Here is an 18,522-nt window from a genome sequence, read left to right as displayed (position 1 = left end):
TGAACATTGGATTATAAGATAGATTTTATAACATGTGTTTTCTTTATGAATTTGTATATATATCTGTAAAGGTATCATTGGGTTGAAGGAGTAATGTAACATAGTTCATTTTTCTTGTTTTATAAATGTTTTATTCTTATGTTAAAAGTTCATCAGCTGACTCCTGTGACTGTTCAGTAGCTGCCTTCCACATTTCTAAACACAAAAAAACAAAAGTTAGGATCAATCAAGCAGGTTCCACTCTGGGACCTGACTTGTCCAATAGTAACATCAGCTGGGATCATAACAACGTTCTTTTAAAAACTTAATGAAAAGTTCCATCTGTGGCTTACTAAGGAAGCTAAGTGTCGTATAAGATTTCAAAAAGGCTTACAATGTTGCAAAGAATGGTAGTAAGTCTAAGGTTTGGGAATGTATTAGAAACCAGCAAAGGGCCACCAAAAAGTTGATAAAAAGGGGAAAAATAGAATATGAGAGTAAACTAGCCAAGAATATAAAAACAGGTTGTAGGAGCTTTTACAAGTACATTAAAAGTAAGAGAGTAGCTAAAGTAAATGTCAGTCCCTTAGAAGCAGAGACAGGATAAATTATCATGGGGAATGAGGAAATGGCAGAGACTTTGAACAAATGTTTTGTGTCTGTCTTCACAGTAGAAGACACAAGTTACATACACAAAATTGAGGGTAACCTGGGGGCTAATAAGAATAAGGAAATTAAGGTAATTAATATCAGCAGAGAAAAAGTATTGGAGAAACTTGAGGGACTAAAATCTGGCAAACCCCCCATGACCTACATCCTAGGGTTCTAAAAGCGATAGCTACAGAGATAGTGGATATACTATGATTTTCCAAAATTCAATAGATTCTGGAATGGTTCCAGCAGTTTTGAAGTTAGAAAATATAATGCCACAACTCAAGAAAGGAGGAAGAAAGAAAACAGAACTACAGGCCAGTTAGCTTGATGTCAGTCATCAGGAAAGTGCTGGAATCCATTATTAACGAAGTCTTAACAATACACTTACAAGTTTATTAGTTTTTTGAGGAAGTAACTAGTAGGGTAGATAAAGTTGAACCAGTAGTTGATTTATACTTGGATTTCCAAAAGGTATTCGATAAGGTGTCACACAAAAGGTTAATACACGAGATAAGGGCTCATGGAGTTGCGCTGATATATTAGCATGGATACAGGATTAGTTAATGGACAGGAAGCAGAAAGTAGGGATAAATTGGGCATTTTCAAGTTGGCAGGTTGTGACTAGTGGAGTGCTACAAGGAGCAGTGCTATAGCCTCAGTTATTTACAATCTATATTAATGACTTAGATGAAGAGACAGAGAGTAATGTATCTAAGTTTGTTGACGATACAAAGCTAGGTGGGAATGCAAGTTGTAAGGACACAAACAGATTTAGACAGGTTAAGTGCGTGGGCAACAAGGTGGCAGATGGAGTATAATGTGGGGAATTGCGGAAGTTATTCACTTTGGTCATAAGGATAGAAAAACAGAATCTTTTTTAAGACATGAGGTGTGTAAATGTTGATGTTCAGAGAGATTGGGGTGTTCTCATACAAGGAACACAAAAAATGGCATGCAGGTACAGCAAGCAATTAAGAAAGCAAATAACATGTTGGCCTTTATTGCAAGGTGATTGGAGTATGTAAGAGATTCACGCTCCCGTTTCTCCTTACTGGTGGTTCTTGACTTTTGGATTTTATAAAGGACAAAATTACACAGACACACGGTTTGGCTCAACCACAAACTCGTTTATTAAAACACTCCTAATGCCCTGATACAAGAGCTCTAAACTAGTGTAAATGACACTACACAACACTTAATTGGTTAGACCAATTTAAATCCCTCCACGCTTTAACCTCGGCTTCCCATAAATACATCACAAAAAAATCCACGACTTATTAAAAAGCCTCAACAGAAAAACCACAGGGAAAACCCCACGTTTCTGCCCCAAACCTTCCGCAATTCAACCCATCCCCCTCAGGATTTGGTTGTTACCCTTAAATTACCCTTTAAACCTCAACCCCAATGTCCCTCGGATTTGGCTGATAACTTACGACTCCTCACACGGTTGGTCCTTCTGGCAAAAGTTGTAGGTCCTCGAATCAAGTTGACCATTCCTAACTCTCCTTCTTGACTGCAGTCCAAAACCTTCAAGCCAATATCACAATATGGCTGAAAACACTTACAATCCCCAACACGGCTGGTCTGTCCAGTGTTGAAAGTAGGCCTGAGTCAAGGTGACCAGCCGTAACCCTCCTTCTGACTGCCAGGCCCTTCGATCTTGGCCTTTTAAAATGATCCTAATCGAAAATATCAAAACACATTTCCTGAAGACATTATGCTGAACACTGAACATATTTCCTGAAGTCATCCTGCCGGATGGTCAGTGCTTAGAACCCTTTAATCTCTAGTCTGTTACATGCCTTGGTCCAGACAGGCTCATTCATCGATGTTTGTTTCCACAGCCGAAACAATGAACCCCATTGTGGTGAAGTATCTCTGGCTCCCAGACTGATATGTATGTAACAGGTTCCTCTCTTTCTTGGCCATTGCTGATGTTGTTTGTATGATAGTTGTTATCTGGGGCCATTTGTTACAATGGTTTTCCCAGCTTCTTGACTGAGTTTTCTGATGGCAACTTTCTTGTATCATTGTTGTGATAATGTCCCACTGTCCTTTCATCGTATCGGTTTTGCTTCGATATTGAAATGTTTTGAAAATTAACCCCTGACAGTGTCTCAGTGTGTTTTCGTGTTGAGGTTTGGCATGTTTATTTGCAGTACTTGTTTCCGTGGGGTTTTGAGATTTATATTTCATAAAATCCAGTTGGAGGGGATTCCAATCTTACAAGCAGAAGAATAAAGAAATCTTGCTACAATTATATGGGGCTTTAGTGAGATCAGACCTAGAATACAGTGTTTAGTTTCCATTTTTAAGGAAGGGTATACTTGCATTGGAGGCAGTATATTAAAGATTTAAAAGATTAGTCCCTGAAATAGAGAGTTGTCCTATAATGAAAGGCTGAGTAAATAGTATTTATATTCTCTGGATTTAGAAGATGAGAGATGATCTCATTGAAACATTCAAGATTATGAAGGGGATTGACAGGGTAGATACTGAGAGGTTGTTTCCCTTGGTTGGGGAATCTGGAATACAGGGGCACAGTCTCAGGATAAGAGGCCAATCATTTAGGACTAAGATGAGGAACAATTTCTTCACACAAAGGGTTGTGAATCTTTGGAATACTCTACCCCAGAGGGTTGTGGATGTGCCATCATTGAATATATTTGTTGTTTCTTAGGAAATCAAAGGATATGGGGAGCTGGCAGGAAAGTGGAGTTGAAGCCGGAGAGTCAGGCATGACCATATTGAATGGCGGAGTAGGCTGAACTATGGTCTTCTCTTGTTCCTATTTCTTATGTTCTTACAAACTAAAGAATTGATGTGGGAAAAGGGGGTTCGAGTTAATGAAAGACTGGCACCAGGTTGAGCTGTTCTGCTGGGACTCTGGTCGTAGCTGGAAGGATAAACAGGGCTGGACAAAGGGTTTTAAACCAATAAAGGGGTTGGGGAAGCACAAAGGAGGGCTCAGACAGAAACATAAATAAAAATATCCTAAAGACTTTAAAAGATGGATAAGAATGAATTCCAGGTCATAAGTAGTGTTAAAGGTAATATAGATACTTGTATACCTATAAGCACTTAGCACAAGAAATAAAACAAATGAATCAGAGGCACAAATTCAGCTCAAACAGTGGCCATCACTGAGACCTGGCTACAATCTGGGCAAGACTGGGAAATAAATATTCCAGGTTATAAGGCCTTTAGAAAGGACAGGGAAATTGGGATAGGAGAAAGGTTAGAAATATTGACAACCCAGTAAGGAGAAAGGTTACCAATGTTGAGGGGACTTGCAATGTTGGTTGCTGAAAGGATGTTTCCTCTTGTCAAGGAGTCCAGAACTACGATTTAAAAATTAGGGGTCTCCCATTTAAGACTTGAGATGAGGAGGAAGTTTTTCTCTCAGAGAGTCATTAGTTTTTGGAATTCCCTTCCTCAGAGAACAGTAGAGGTTGGGTCGTTGAATAAATTCAAAGCTGAGTTAGACAGATTTTTGATTGACAAGGGAGTCAAGGATTATGGGGGGCAGGGAGGTAGGTGGAGTGAGGCCACAATCAAATCAGCTGTGATCTTATCGAATGGCAGAGCAGGCTCGAGGGTTCAAATAGCCTACTCCTACTCCTAATTCTTGTGTTCTTGTGTTAAGGGACACTAATACAGGAATAGAAATGAGGGATATCAGTAAAGGTGAGCAGACAGTAGAAATTCTATGGATAGTAACAACCACTACAACCACAGTACCCAATACTATGCTATCTTGGATTGGTGATTGGTGGGTGCAAGTGGGCCACAAATGTTAAAGCTGTCGAAGCCCCCACCCATGGACTCCTAACCCAGCTCTGTTTTCAATCGCTACTCAATGCTGATTTTGTCTTTGCATCAATCACTAACTCTGATCATGCTTGTGAAGAAGTACCTCCTCCTATGTCCTAAATCTATTACAATAAATTTTTAAAATCTGTGGTCCCTTATCATAGACCTGCAACGGTAGGAAACTGTCCATTTCTACATTTCTATTTACTTAACCCATCCCTTTATAATTTTAAACACCTCAATCAAATCACTCTGGACACTAAAGCAAGAAGCAAAATACTGCGGACACTGGAAATCTAGAACAAAAACAAAAATACCTGGAAAAACTCAGCAGGTCTGACAGCATCTGCAGAGAGGGCTACAGTTGACGTTTTGAGTCCGTATGACTCTTCATCAGAACTAAGACATATAGAAATGAGATGAAATATAAGCTGGTAGAAGGGGGTGGGACAGGAGAGCTCAATAGGGGGCCAGTGATAGGTGGAGGCCAAGAAGAGACTGCCAAAGATGTCATAAAGCAAAACACTGGATGCTAGAAATCTGAAATAAAACAGAAAATGCTGCAAATACCCAGCAGGTCAGGTATCATCTGTGGAGAAAGGAACAAAGTTAACATTTTAAGTTGATGATCTAACACTAGAACTAGAAGAAGTTAGAGTTGTAACAAGTTTTAAGTAAATGTAGGGAAAGGAGATGGAGAAAACTAAATGTCAGAACCTGTGGCAGGCAGGGGAGATTAAATGACAAAAGGGATGATGATGGAAATCAAAAGTGAGTAATAATGGATCAAGTGGAAGTGGAAATAGGCAACCTTAATGATGACACGAATAGGAGGTCGGAACCCTACCTCAGAATCAAGAAAGACGCACCATGTTAATTGCCCAGCAAAGACAGGAGCAATGCATAAGCAGGCGGCAGCCTAGCTCTCCATGTTGTAATACACGAACACCTCCTGCATTCGGCCACTCTGGAGTGACCTCACAAGAGTCACTACTGGTAGACGAGTGGCTGTTGACCAAGTGGCAACTATTCCTCCAACAGCATCTGCTGCAGCCTGACACCATAGCTGCCAACTGAGCAGCTGAGGGTCATGTCAACTTCGATAGAGGAGAATCCTCGATTAAGGGAAAAGGATGACATATCAAAAGTGCTGGTATGGAAGGTGGCCTCATCAGAACAAATACAACAGAGACAACGGGACTGGGAAAATGGAATGGAGCCCTTACAGGAAGCAGGGTGTGAGAAAGTGGCCATATAATGGGTATTTATCGATAATCTCACTCCAGAAATGGAGGCAGAGCAGTCAAAGAAGGGAAAAGGAGAGTAAGAGATGGGCCACGTGAAGGCAAGAATGATTAAAATTATAAGCAAAGTTGATGAAAAAAATGCAGTTTAAGGTTAGAACAGGAAAGGGCACAGATACAGTCACCAATGATGGAAAAAGAGGAAACTTGAGTGGGACTAGGACAAAGTGTGTTCCACATATTTCATGAAACAAGGCATATATATAAAACCCTAGATACTGCCCTCTTTCCAAAATTTACCCACAGAAATCATTGTCCCTTTAAGAGAGTCGATGTCATCGCGCTTACAACGTCATCGCGCTTACAACGTCATAGCGCACGGGTGAGGGCAGCAGGTTTTAAAAACAGTCCGGGTAACTGTGGAGAGCGTTGGGGCGACGGAGCAACAAACCGAGTCGGAGCTGCGAGAAAGTAGAGCGCGTGGCGGCCGCGGAACCTCACTCTGCAATCTGATTGGCGGCAATGTCAACTGCGTATGTCAATGATTGACAGCCTTTTGGACCAATCAAGTGGAAATATTCAAATAACAAGCTAGCGCACGTAGATCTCCAGGGCCGCAGTGTTTTCGTGGTGTAGTGGAGTTAACCGATCACATCGAAGGTAGGTTGAAAACCGTGTAGAAACATTATCGGAATTTACTCAACTGAGTGCGAGAAAAGTTGTATCATTGGCATTTAGGGGGTCTTGTGGTGCAACCTGATAGCAGGTGGTAAGAGTGGGAGAGTTTCCTAGTCAGTCATTTTGCCAAGGTAACAACAAACTGCTAAAGCTGGCAGCATCATCACCTTCATCTACAAGCGGAAGGGGGAAAGGAAGGAAATTAGAAATTGGTGACACATTTCACTGTTGAATGTGGACTGTAAGATTCTGTCCAAGGTCATGGCCAACTGGGTCAAATCTGCTCTGGAGTTGGTGATCCGCCCTGACCATAGAAACATAGAAAATAGGAGCATGAGTAGGCCATTCGGCCCTTCGAGTCTGCTCCACCATTCATCATGATCATGGCTGATCATCCAACTCAATAGCCTGCTCCCGCTTTCTCCCCATATTCTTTGATCCCTTTCGACCCAAAAGCTATATCTAACTCCTTCTTGAAAACATACAATATTTTGGCCTCAACTATGTTCTGTGGCAACGAATTCCACAGGCTCACCACTCTTTGGGTGAAGAAATTTCTCCTCATCTCAGTCCAAAATAGTCTACCCCATATCCTCAGACTGTGACCCCTGGTTCTGGACTCCCTCACCATCAGGAACATCTTTCCTGCATCTACCCTGTCTAGTCCTGTTAGAATTTTATAGGTTTCTATGAGATTCTCCCCTCATTCTTCTGAACTGCAGCGGATATAATCCTAATGGACTCAATCTCTCATATGTCAGTCCCGCCATCCCAGGAATCAGTCTGGTAAACCTTTGCTGCACTCCCTCTATAGCAAGAACATCCTTCCTCAGATAAGGAAACCAAAACTGCACACAATATTCCAGGTGTGGGCTCACCAAGGCCCTGTATAATTGCAGCAAGATATCCCTGCTCCTGTACTCGAATCCTTTCGCTATGAAGGCCAACATACCATTTACCTTCTTTACCACCTGCTGCACCTGCATGCTTACCTTCAGTGACTGGTGTACGAGGACACCAGGTCTCGTTACACATTCCCCTCTCTCAATTTATAGCCATTCAGATAATCTGCCTTCCTGTTTTTGCTACCAAAGTGGATAACCTCACATTTATCCACATTATACTACATTTGCCCACTCACTCAGCTAGTCCAAATCACGCTGAAGCATCTCTGCATCCTCCTCACAGCTCACCCACCCAGCTTTGTGTCATCTGCAAATTTGGAGATATTACATTTAGTTCCCTCATCTAAATCATTAATATATATTGTGAATAGCTGGGGTCCTAGCACTGATCCCTGCGGTACCCCACTAATCACTGCCTACGATTCGGAAAAAGACCCGTTTATTCCTACTCTTTGTTTCCTGTCTGCCAATCAGTTTTCTATCCATCTCAATACACTACCCGCAATCCAATGTGCTTTAATTTTACACGCTAATCTCTTATGTGGGACCTTGTTGAAAGCCTTCTGAAAGTCCAAATAAACCGCATCCACTGGCTCCCCCTCATCACCTCTATTACTTACATCCTCGAAAAAGCCCAGTAGATTTGTCAAGCATGATTTTCCTTTTGTAAATCCATGCTAGCTCTGTCCGATTTTGCCACTGTTTTCCAATTGCTCAGCTCTTAAATCTTTTATAATGGACTCTAGAATTTTCCCCACTACCGACGTCAGGCTGACTGGTCTATAATTCCCTGTTTTCTCTCTACCTCCCTTTTTAAATAATGGGGTTACATTAGCTACCCTCTAATCTGCAACTCCACCGTCTTTTCCTTTTTGTCTGTCCTTCCTAAATACTGAATACCCCTGGATGTTCAGTTCCCATCCCTGGTCACCCTGCAGCCATGTCTCCATAATCCCAACTATATCATACCTGTTTACATCTATTTGCGTGGTTAGTTCATCTACTTTATTGCGAATGCTCCTCGCGTTAAGGCACAAAGCCTTAAGGCTTGTCTTTTTAACATTACTTGTCCTGTTCCCACTATTTTTCATTGAGGCCCTATTTGATTCTTGCCCTTGATTTCTCTGCCTATCACTTTTCTTATTCCCCTTTCTGTCTTTTGTTCTTGTCCTTGATTCCCCCTCCTTTGACTCCTTGCATAGGCTCCCATCCCCCTGCCGTTTTAGTTTAAAGCCTCCCCAACCACTCTAGCAAATATTCCCCCTAGGACATCAGTTCTGGTCCTGCCCAGGTGTAACCTGTCCAGTTTGGACTGGTCCCACCTTCCCCCAGAACCAGTCCCAATGTCCCAGGAATCTGAAACCCTTCCCCTCATACTATCTCTTCAGCCACGTATTCATCCGATATATCCTGCTATTTCTACCCTGACTAGCACATGGCACTGGTAGACCTGTGCTGTACCCGGCAGGAAGATCTCTGACAGCCTTGCGCTACTCAGGGATACGATTGCCTATGTATAGGACAGGGGTGTGGACACCTGCCTCATCAGCCTGGATCAGGAGAAGGCCTTTGACAGAATATTGCACACCTACATGGTGGATGTGCTCTCCAAAATGGGGTTTGGGGAGGGGATCTGCAACTGGATCCAACTGCTTTACACTGACATCAGTAGTGCAGTTTCAATCAATGGGTGGAAATCAGAAAGCTTTCCAATTAAATCTGGAGTCAGGCAGGGCTGCCCTCTCTCCCTTGTCCTGTTTGTGTGTTGCATAGAACCTTTTGCTGAGTCCATCAGGAAGGATCTGGGTATGAGGAGTGACGATCCCAGGCAGTGGAGGCACTCAGGTCAAAGCCTCCCTGTACATGGACGATGTCGCCGTCTTCTGCTCGGATCCGCTGTCGGTGCGCAGACTGATCAACATCTGCGACCAGCTTGAACTGGCCTCGGGAGCCAAGGTAAATCGTGGCAAGAGCGAGGCCATGTTCTTTGGGAACTGGGCTGACCGATCCTTTGTCCCCTTCACCGTCAGGTCAGACAGCCTGAAGGTGCTGGGGATATGGTTCGGAGGGACCAGGGCGTCCGTTAGAAACTGGAAGGAGCGAGTGTCTATGGTGGAAAGAAAACTGGGCATGTGGGAGAGACGCTCCCTCTCCATTGCGGGTAAGAATCATCAGATGTGAGGCACTCTTGGTGTTGCTGCAGGTCTGGCCCATTCCTCATTCCTGCGCAATGGCGAGCACCCGATCCATTTTTCGCTTTATCTGGAGGTCAAAAATGGATCGTGTTCGCAGGGACACGATGTACAAGCCTGTAGGTAAAAGGGGAAAAAACGTGCCCAACATCGCCCTCTTCCTGATGGCCACCTTTGTGTGCGGCTGCATCAAGCCGTGCGTTGACCCTCGGTACACAAACACCAAGTGTCACTACGTGCTGAGGTTCTACCTGTCCCCGGTGCTGCGAAGGATGGGTCTGGCCACGCTGCTGCGAAACGCTGCAAGTAGTTGGAACATTCCGTAACACCTGTCCCATGTGAAAAAATTTATGCAGAGAAACACTTCTGACCACAAGTCCATCAGGCAGTGGTCAGCACGTAACATCCTAGAGGCCCTGTGGGAAAAGGAGATAGTGGATCTGTCAGATGGTTCCCCGAGCAGACTGTCAAAGTCATTTGGCAGAATGCCTCATCGCCAGAACTTTCCAACAAGCACCAAGATGTAGCTTGGCTGGTGGTGAGAAAGGCCCTCCCCGTCAGATCCTTCCTACACGCCAGGAGTCTCACCCCCTCTGCACGTTGCCCTTAAGGTGGCTGTGGTGGGGAAGAGACCGTTGTTCACCTCCTTGTGGAACGTGCCTTTGCAAAGAAGGTCTGGAGAGAGATGCAGTGGTTTCTGTCGAGGTTCATCCCGAGCAGCGCGGTGACACAGGACTCTGTGCTGTACGGGCTGTTCCCAGGGGAACACACCAAGACAAACATCAACTGCAGCTGGAGGATCATCAACTCGGTGAAAGATGCTCTTTGGTCTCCCTGAAATTTACTGGTCTTCCAGTGCAAAGAGTTGTCCCCAACCGAGTATTGCAGACTGGCACATTCCAAGGTCCAGGACTACATGCTGCGGGACGCACTAAAGCTTGGGGCAGCTGCCACAAGCCCAATGGGGAAAGGTCGCTGTCTAAGACCTTTCTGCCATAGTGCAACGAGGGGCTGGGAATTGCATTGACCCCTTGGGCTGTATGACTCACAAAGAATGTATGTAGTGAAAACTAAATGTATTATAATCATATTGAAGCACCTCAGAATGCAACATGAGGTATGTCGATAAACTCCAATACCATTGCACTGTCTGACTGTCTGTAATGACCATATTGAAATGACTGTAATATTCATTGATTGTATTGAAGCACCTCATGATCCATGTGTAAAAGTTGAATATGATTGCACTTTTTGTGATGGCCATTTAGAAATGTTTTGTAATGTTCTTTCAGATATTTTATGAATAAAGTATATTTTTCCAAAAAAAAACAACAAACCACTGCTGTACTTTGCCAAACATAATCATGGGCCTGTGCAGTAGAAGCCCGTGGTCGCCAATTCCCTCTTAGGGTGTGGTACTTGAAGGAGGAGGATAGATAATGACAAGAGCATAGACCTCCAGGGTCACTGCCAGTCTGTACAAGTATCTCAGACCAGAGCTCTGTTCTCACCACCGTCATTCCCATCTACAAATTCACACAACCCCCACTCCCAGACATGCCCACAACACCACCCCTCACCACACACCCTCATTCACACATCATCACGACAGTCCCTTCATCTCCACCCCTCACCACAGACTCTCATCTCCCCATTTCGATGCACCATCCTGACTTCGAATTATATCGCCACTTGTTCACTACTGCTGGGTCAGAAGCCTGGAACTCCCTTCCTAAAGGCATTTTAGGCACTCCTATGCTAGATGGACTGCAGCGGTTCAAGAAGGCAGTTCACCGCCATCTTCTCAAGGGCAATTAGGGATAGGCAACAAATACTGACCTTGCCAGTAACGCTTATCTCCCATGAAAGAATAAAAAACCCTCCCAGTTACAACACCCTCATCATGACCACTTTCATCCAAAAAGCCGTTTCATGCACTTATTATCTACAGTGCCCCCTCACAAACTCCATTGCCCACCCCCCTCAACACATGGCGTTCCTTCATAGTACTCCATTAAATTAATCATAACACCCCTAACCACAACCACAGAGCCCTGTCATAAAATCCCTTCTCATTTATGGAGTGCCTTCCAACTCCAATCCATACTGACCATAGATTGCAAATTGCTGAGCTCCCCCCAACCCCATCCCGACCATAGAATTTCCGACTTCCTCATTCTATTCTACATTCCCAGTTCAGCTGCCCCTCCCCTGCGCACTCATTCCTGCTCCCCATAAGTGCTTATACACCACAGCCTCCATCAAATGTAATAGAGACCAGCCTGAGCTCTCCCACTGTGCTCCCAGACATTCCCTCATAACTCTGTACTCCATTGTGCTGTTTCTAAATCCAGGACTCCTCTCCTCACCGCCCTGCCCATTGTACTCCTTGATCACAGTCACTCCTAAACAGTTTCAAATCTGTAAGATTTGATAACTGATAAGTTGAACTTGTACTGAACTGGCACCAGCAGTGAGACACATACTCAGTGAGAGCAATCAAGACAATGAGGAGAATCACTTATTAATTTGTGAGCAGTGGAATGAGAGGGTGGTAGTTATAAAAATTCTAGCAACCTTGATTTTCCTAATTTCATCTCAGTCTTGATTGACTGTATGATGCAACTGGTCACGGCAGTACCCAGAATAGATGTTGCATCATTGTGTGACTCTTACTCGGTGTGCACAGTTTACTAGCAAGTTTCAAAATGTTATTCTGAGTATCTTTCTTCTTTTGCAGAGAAGTTGCTTTTCTCATATCTACAGTGTCCAATTTCTCTGGCAAGATGGCTTCCTCAACTTCTTTCAACACAACTATCCTATTCAAACAGGAGAAAAGTTTTGGGTATCGAATTCCTGCACTGCTCCACATTCCGGACACAGGCACGCTTTTGGCATTTGCTGAGAAGAGATTAGGCTCCAGGGACGAAGATGCTGATGCACTCATGCTCCGAAGGGGCATGTATAAAAAGTCTTTAAAGAATTTTGAGGTAAACTGGAAGAAACATATACAGGGGGCACAACCTTAACTTTTAAAATTTGTGGTTAGCAAATTTAAAATTGGTTAACACTTGCACTTTTTTGATTGAACCTGATTAAGATAGTCTAACATCCACTATCCTGGATTTTTCTTCAGATAGATTGCAGCCACTCAAGAAAACAGCTCACCACCACCTTATCCAGGCCATTTAAGGATGGGCAATAAATGCTGGCCTTGCCAGTGGTGCTCACATTCTGCAAATGAATAAAATAGAATGACTGGGATGGAATCCCAGTTTTAATTGGGCTTTGCATTTAGGTTTTAACTAGAGGGTTTGGGGATGTGGGGAGGGCGAGAGTTCCTTTCTGCATTGCAAGCTGGGTCAAAACATGAAAGAAACCTATTAGCACTGAGTGAAAATGCCATTTGTACACAATCCTGTTCTACATGGGATGTGATTTTATGAATGAATTATGTAATGTCTCTGCTGTTTTTTGTTGCATAAATAAATATGCTGAGAACATCCCTTTTAATATTTATGCTATTTTAATAAATATAAAGGATAACTCTAAGTAAAGAAAGAAAATGCATATTAGAAAGCGTGATGTTTGAGCATATACATGATGGTGTGATGGGCCTCACCTATTCTTGCACTAAACATATGACCATGATAGTGGATCTTAATATTGCAGAAACCAACTTGAGCTCAGGGACATCTCGACCCTTGGCGTGTATCATCAATTTAATGAAATAGAAATGGGGAAAAAAGTGGTAAAATAGTAAGAGAAAGTTGGGACATGCTTAACAAAGTGGTCAATATAGCTTGGAAGGTAATTAAGGAGACCTGGTAGTGATGGACCATGTTCAGATTTCTGGACTAGCAATTAGTAAAACGCACAGAATGCTGATATCTGTTGCCAGAATAGAGTACGAGAGCATCTGGAAGCACTTTGAGCCATTTTCAGTTCTTTTCATTGAGGCACTAAGGAAACACCAAATCCCTGAAAATGGTGCAAAAAGGGTTGAGCCTGATTTGTTGTGTCTGAGGACAGAATTGTGAGGATAAATTAGAAAGAAACAATACCTCAGCTTTAAAAGGAGGCAAATGAGAAGGGACCATGCAAAGTTATATAGCTGTAGAAGAGAAAGCCAATACTGAGCACAATTTCAGGTTAAATCAGGGCAGCAGGATAAGGGGCATGGCTATAAAATGGTAAAAGGCAAATTCAGTCCTGAAGTCAGAGACCACCTCTTTAAGTTGAAGGGTGATCAATGCTAGCAGTGGATTCTGGGAAGCGAGGGTGATGACGAAAACTTTATTCTTCAAGGAACAATTTTATCCTGTAATGGGGAACCGCAAGTTTCTTTGGAAGAATGGCCTCATCCATCTACTTCATGTATCAAAAGTGGGAAGATCATAATTTGTTTTCAGAACTGATGGGAAGTTAATGTAGTGATCCAGTTCTGGTTGATTAACTCTTGGTTTCATTTTCTCAGTGGGAAGATGTGACAGCAATTGAGTCTGCACGACTAAAGAATCATCGATCCATGAATCCTTGTCCTGTCTATGACAAAGATACAGGCACTGTCTTCCTCTTCTTCATTGCTGTCTTTGGAAATACACCTGAGCAGCATCAAAAAAGAACTGGGAAAAATGTCACACGACTTTGCTTTGTCACCAGCGAGAACAAAGGACAGAATTGGAGCAATCCTACCAATCTGACAGATTGTACCATAGGTCAGTACGTTGACAAGTGGGCAACATTTGCTGTGGGGCCAGGCCATGGTATTCAGCTCAGGTCTGGACGCCTTATCATCCCTGCCCATGCTTATGAGAAACAATCAGATGGCCAAGTCATGTCTCGTGTTTTCACCTTCTTTAGTGACAATCATGGAGACAGCTGGAATTTTGGGGACTTTGTTTCCAGAGAGGAGTGTGGGGAATGTCAGATGGTGTCAGTGGATCAAGGCAATGGATCTGGTATTCTGTACTGCAATGCTCGGAGCATTAAGCATGGTGAAAAACAATATCGGGTGCAGGCTTTCAGCGCAGATGGTGGATGTACCTTTACAGAAGGGTATCTGGTAAAAAAGCTAGTTGAACCCCCAAATGGTTGCCATGGCAGTATCATCCACTTTCCAGCATCAAAAATTTCACATGTCAATATTTATCCTGCCATTAAAGAATATCATTGTCGGCAGGAGAGAGATACTTCAAAATTAACAGAAAATTTTGAGATTATATTATTCTCACATACTACAAACTTCAAATCACGCAGGGATTTAGGAATTTATCTTAGTACATGTCCAGGTAGTTCTCATTCCTGGACAGAGCCTTGGGTCATTTATCCTGGTCCGAGCGCCTACTCGGAACTAGCTTTTGTTGAATTTCCTGGGGAAGAAATTCCTCTTGTTACTTGCTTGTTTGAATGTGGCTCCAAATTTGAATGTGAACAAATCTCATTCAGTGTATTCCAAATTGATGAGGTTATTAAGAACATTCTAAAGAATGCAACAGATTAAATCAACCAGAAAACAATATGTGATTTCTTAATGCTGTAAAGGAAATGCACGTGCAGATGGTTTTTCCACTTCAAAGCTTGCATATTGATCAGCTTACTTTGCATGCTAACCACAACAATGCAACTTTCTTACAGTCGTTAACTTTGAAATGAAAATATTCATCTTGTTGAGCTTGTTTGCAGATATAGACTGTGTAGCAACAATATTATCAAACATCAGTCAATTGCTGCACACTTTTCAAACCTGGCAAGTCATTTTACAATGTTTACTGTTACAATTTAACTTTCTCCCAACACTTGTAAGTTGTGCTCACAGCAGAGGCAGCTTCCAAATGCAGTCTAAGTCGCCTGTAAACCAAAACAAATACCTTTATATGGGATTGTGGCATGGACTAAGGTTACCCCTTACCTATGGCACTTGATGGGTAATGTTGCCAGAGATCACCTGGTGCTGCTTACTCCAAAAGGAGGCAAATATTACAGTCAGACCACTATTTTCATGCTAAAAGTAAATAGATTTAATTACAGGTAGATTTAATATACAGAAGCAACAAGTTATTGATAATACAAATACCTAGAAAATAATAGAATCAGTCCATAAGAGATGACAAGACCCTTAGCAGAACATTTTTATACAGTTCATTTGCATGAACAGTTGTAGCCCTTTAGACTGATGTGGTTGAATGTAGATGATGGAAACTATCTGACTATTGCACAAGATTCCAGCTGCCTAATAAAATGAACTAAAACTAAAAAATTAAATATGGTGTTATTTATTTGATGAATTCTGTATGTGCCTGGACTTGCAGTCCTGTTAACCATGACACATTAGATCATTTAGATATTTTCTCAATCACTTCCACCAACTCATTATTGTCTGTATAATATATAGTAAGCCATGGCAATACTATTCCAAGTGCTGATGTTAGTTGCTTCTCAATGAATTTAGCTTGAGCTAATGGCCAGTGGCATTGTTCTCATTTTATGGGCCAGCCTGTCTAAATTACAAGATATTCAAGGAAATGAAGCTACTCTGAAAAAAAGATGACGGGCAATTAAAATAAAATATATAAAAAGACTTTAGGGACTGAGGTATTTGAGCAGCACAGAGATATATAAAAATAGCTTAAAAGAAATATTACAGATTGTGAGTACAAAAGGCTCACTCAAGGCTTAGTTGGACAAGACTAAAACCAATAAGGCAACAGGAGATATTTTGATGTAGCAAATCAGGACAATTTATTAAGAAGTAAGTTATGCTTAACAAATCAAAACAATAATTTGACCACTGCTCTGGCTTTTACTTTCCATCCAAGTTTTGAGCACAGTCAACACACAGGACCCCCCGCTAAGGTCTCCTCTGCCCTACTGGACTTTTTGCCTTTGGATTCTTTAGGCAGAATTTTCCGCCCCCGTTTGCAGCAGGCATCATGGTGGCTGGGAGGGAGAATTCAGTGGGAGGGGCAGAAATCAGTTTCACGCCAGCGTGAAATCACAGTGGGATCATCCGATGGTGTAGGATCTCAAATCCCACTGGAGGCCAGCATGAAACTGATTTACAGAACACATCTGGACAAGCGAGACGTGCAGAAGTCAGGACTTACCTTTAGGCCCTTGCTCAGATCGTGGTCATCCAAGGAGAGGAAGATGCTGGAGGCCTACAGCTACCAGACCCTGGAGGAACACGTGCATCACGTGGGTGGGTGGATCCTCATGCACATTGCTCTGCCACAAAGCAGTTCTTGGAAGGTGGGAGGTCTCCACGCAGCAGCTTCGACTTCACTGAGTCTTTGGATCTTCATGGGCTTCGCTAATGCTTCGGACCTGCTTTGGAATTTCAGGGCCTTTGCCATGGGTTCGTACCATCTTCCAGGGACTTCACCATGGCTTCGTACCATCTCCCAGGGACTTTGCCATTGGTTTGCACCATCTTCCAGGGACTTTGCCATGGGTTTGCATCATCTTCCAGGGACTTTGCCATGGCTTCGTACCATCTTCCAGGGACTTCACCATGGGCAGGTGCGGATGAGTGGCGAAGGCTGGTTGTGAGGTGAGAGGAAGGTTTGGTTTGAGTGGGAAAGGAAGGTGTACTAGGTGGGGGGGGTGGTGTTGGGGTTGGGGAGGGGCGAAAGTGTTTTGGAGGGGGGGTAAGCTTGGGAGGGAAGATGAAGGTGTTAGGGAGGGCTGAGGTTGGGGGGGCGAAGGTATCTTGTGGGGCAAGGTGTAATGGGGAGGAAGGTGTAAGGGGAGGGGAATGTCCAGGTGAACAAACAAGGTAGGGGTCTGTTGAGTCAATGTGAGCCTCCTGGGGTGTGAACTCAGGGTGGGCGTGGTAGGATGGATTGGTGAGTGTGAAAGGGGGCAGAGGGAGTCATTAGGATGGATAGGTGAGGGTGTGTCAGTACTGGTAGAAGGGGTGGCAAGGGTGGTTGCTGAGGACACAGCTTAACAATACCATGCGCAAATCGAAAGTGAGCGGAGCCTCGTGCTGGGTGGGAGCAGGTGCTGCATGGGAGTGTGATCAGTGGGTGGGTGGAGATGCAGGTCAGCTCAGATGGACAACTGAAAGAGAACCCCAGCAGGCAGCATTGAAAATGCTCGGGACATGAGATGAGTGTGATGGATGAAGGCTCCACGTGCGTGGGAGAATGCTTGCAGGATGGTTCGAAAGGCCCTGCCACACACAAACTTCTCCTTCCAGATTCACTCCTGGTCCAACTGCGTGCAGCTGAACTGTCAATGCAGGGGGGAGTGGGGATAATGCAGGGGCAGCAGTCACTTGTAAATGAAGCTGAAAGGCAACATTACACATTATTCAATGAAAGTGAATATATTTTCAGATTATATAAAGTGACAAAATGTGTTTGCCCATGCAACCACATGTGATCAAAATTTCTTAAGTTTTCTAGGCCTACCACTTCTTCATGGTGCTTCCCTGACATCGCAGCAGGGGTGGAGACAGCCTGTGCAATGTTTGGCCCTGTTGCCTCTGATGACTTCAGCGTATATCCTGTGGAGAGCTGAGGCCTTGAGGACCCCAGCTTGCTTTGGTTGTCCTGTGGGCCAACTGCTCCCTCTGCAGTGACAGAGGACGAGGTTGAGGGGGGTCACAGGCAAAGGGGACTCGGAGGGAGAGGACAACCTCTGAGATTCCTGAGTGGATGACCCAGGGATGTCCAGCTGCCGCTCCTCCTCCCTACGGGTGCCCGAGGGCCCCAGCCTGACTCCTTCAAGGGAAGGAGCACCTGGAGGTACATCGAGGTGCCCCGTTTCCCTCTCACATTGCCACTGTAGGAACTTGCCATGGCTACTGCGATGGAGTGCAGGTGTGTGCACATCTCCACGTTCTGTTGGACCATGGTCTCCATGGCGTCTGCCATCCTTCCCATGGAGACCTCCATATGCACACATGTGGGCATCACTTCATCAGAGAGCAGTCGGACATTCCTCCAACTCGCGTGCCACTCTGTTGAGCGCTTTCAACAGCTCTGCGTGATGTTCCCTGCCTTCTGATAACTCTACACGATGAACTGGATGGCCGAATCCAGAGGCTCA

At 43.9% G+C, this 18,522-nt stretch overlaps 1 protein-coding gene across 1 annotated transcript; it reads left to right on the top strand.

Moving 5' to 3' along the window:
* The first annotated feature begins 6,138 nt into the window (after positions 1–6,138).
* On the top strand, positions 6,139–15,729 carry LOC144697755 (sialidase-3-like). The gene is made up of 3 exons (XM_078569761.1): positions 6,139–6,350; positions 12,206–12,455; positions 13,943–15,729. Exons 2-3 carry the CDS (start codon positions 12,252–12,254, stop codon positions 14,966–14,968), a joined length of 1,230 nt encoding a protein of 409 aa, XP_078425887.1. The 5' UTR covers positions 6,139–6,350; positions 12,206–12,251; the 3' UTR covers positions 14,969–15,729.
* The last annotated feature ends 2,793 nt before the right edge of the window (positions 15,730–18,522 follow it).

The sequence above is a fragment of the Cetorhinus maximus genome, chromosome 2 (assembly GCF_964194155.1).
Source record: "Cetorhinus maximus chromosome 2, sCetMax3.hap1.1, whole genome shotgun sequence".
Classification (NCBI taxonomy): domain Eukaryota; kingdom Metazoa; phylum Chordata; class Chondrichthyes; order Lamniformes; family Cetorhinidae; genus Cetorhinus; species Cetorhinus maximus.
This window is presented reverse-complemented; position numbering and strand designations above follow the sequence as displayed.

What these genes read in the sequence shown, in the direction of transcription:
- LOC144697755 (XM_078569761.1), top strand. Translation starts at nt 12,252, where the DNA reads ATGGCTTCCTCAACTTCTTTCAACACAACTATCCTATTCAAACAGGAG. An exon ending in AGTCTTTAAAGAATTTTGAG is followed by an intron (nt 12,456 to 13,942) that starts GTAAACTGGAAG and finishes TCATTTTCTCAG; the next exon opens with TGGGAAGATGTGACAGCAAT.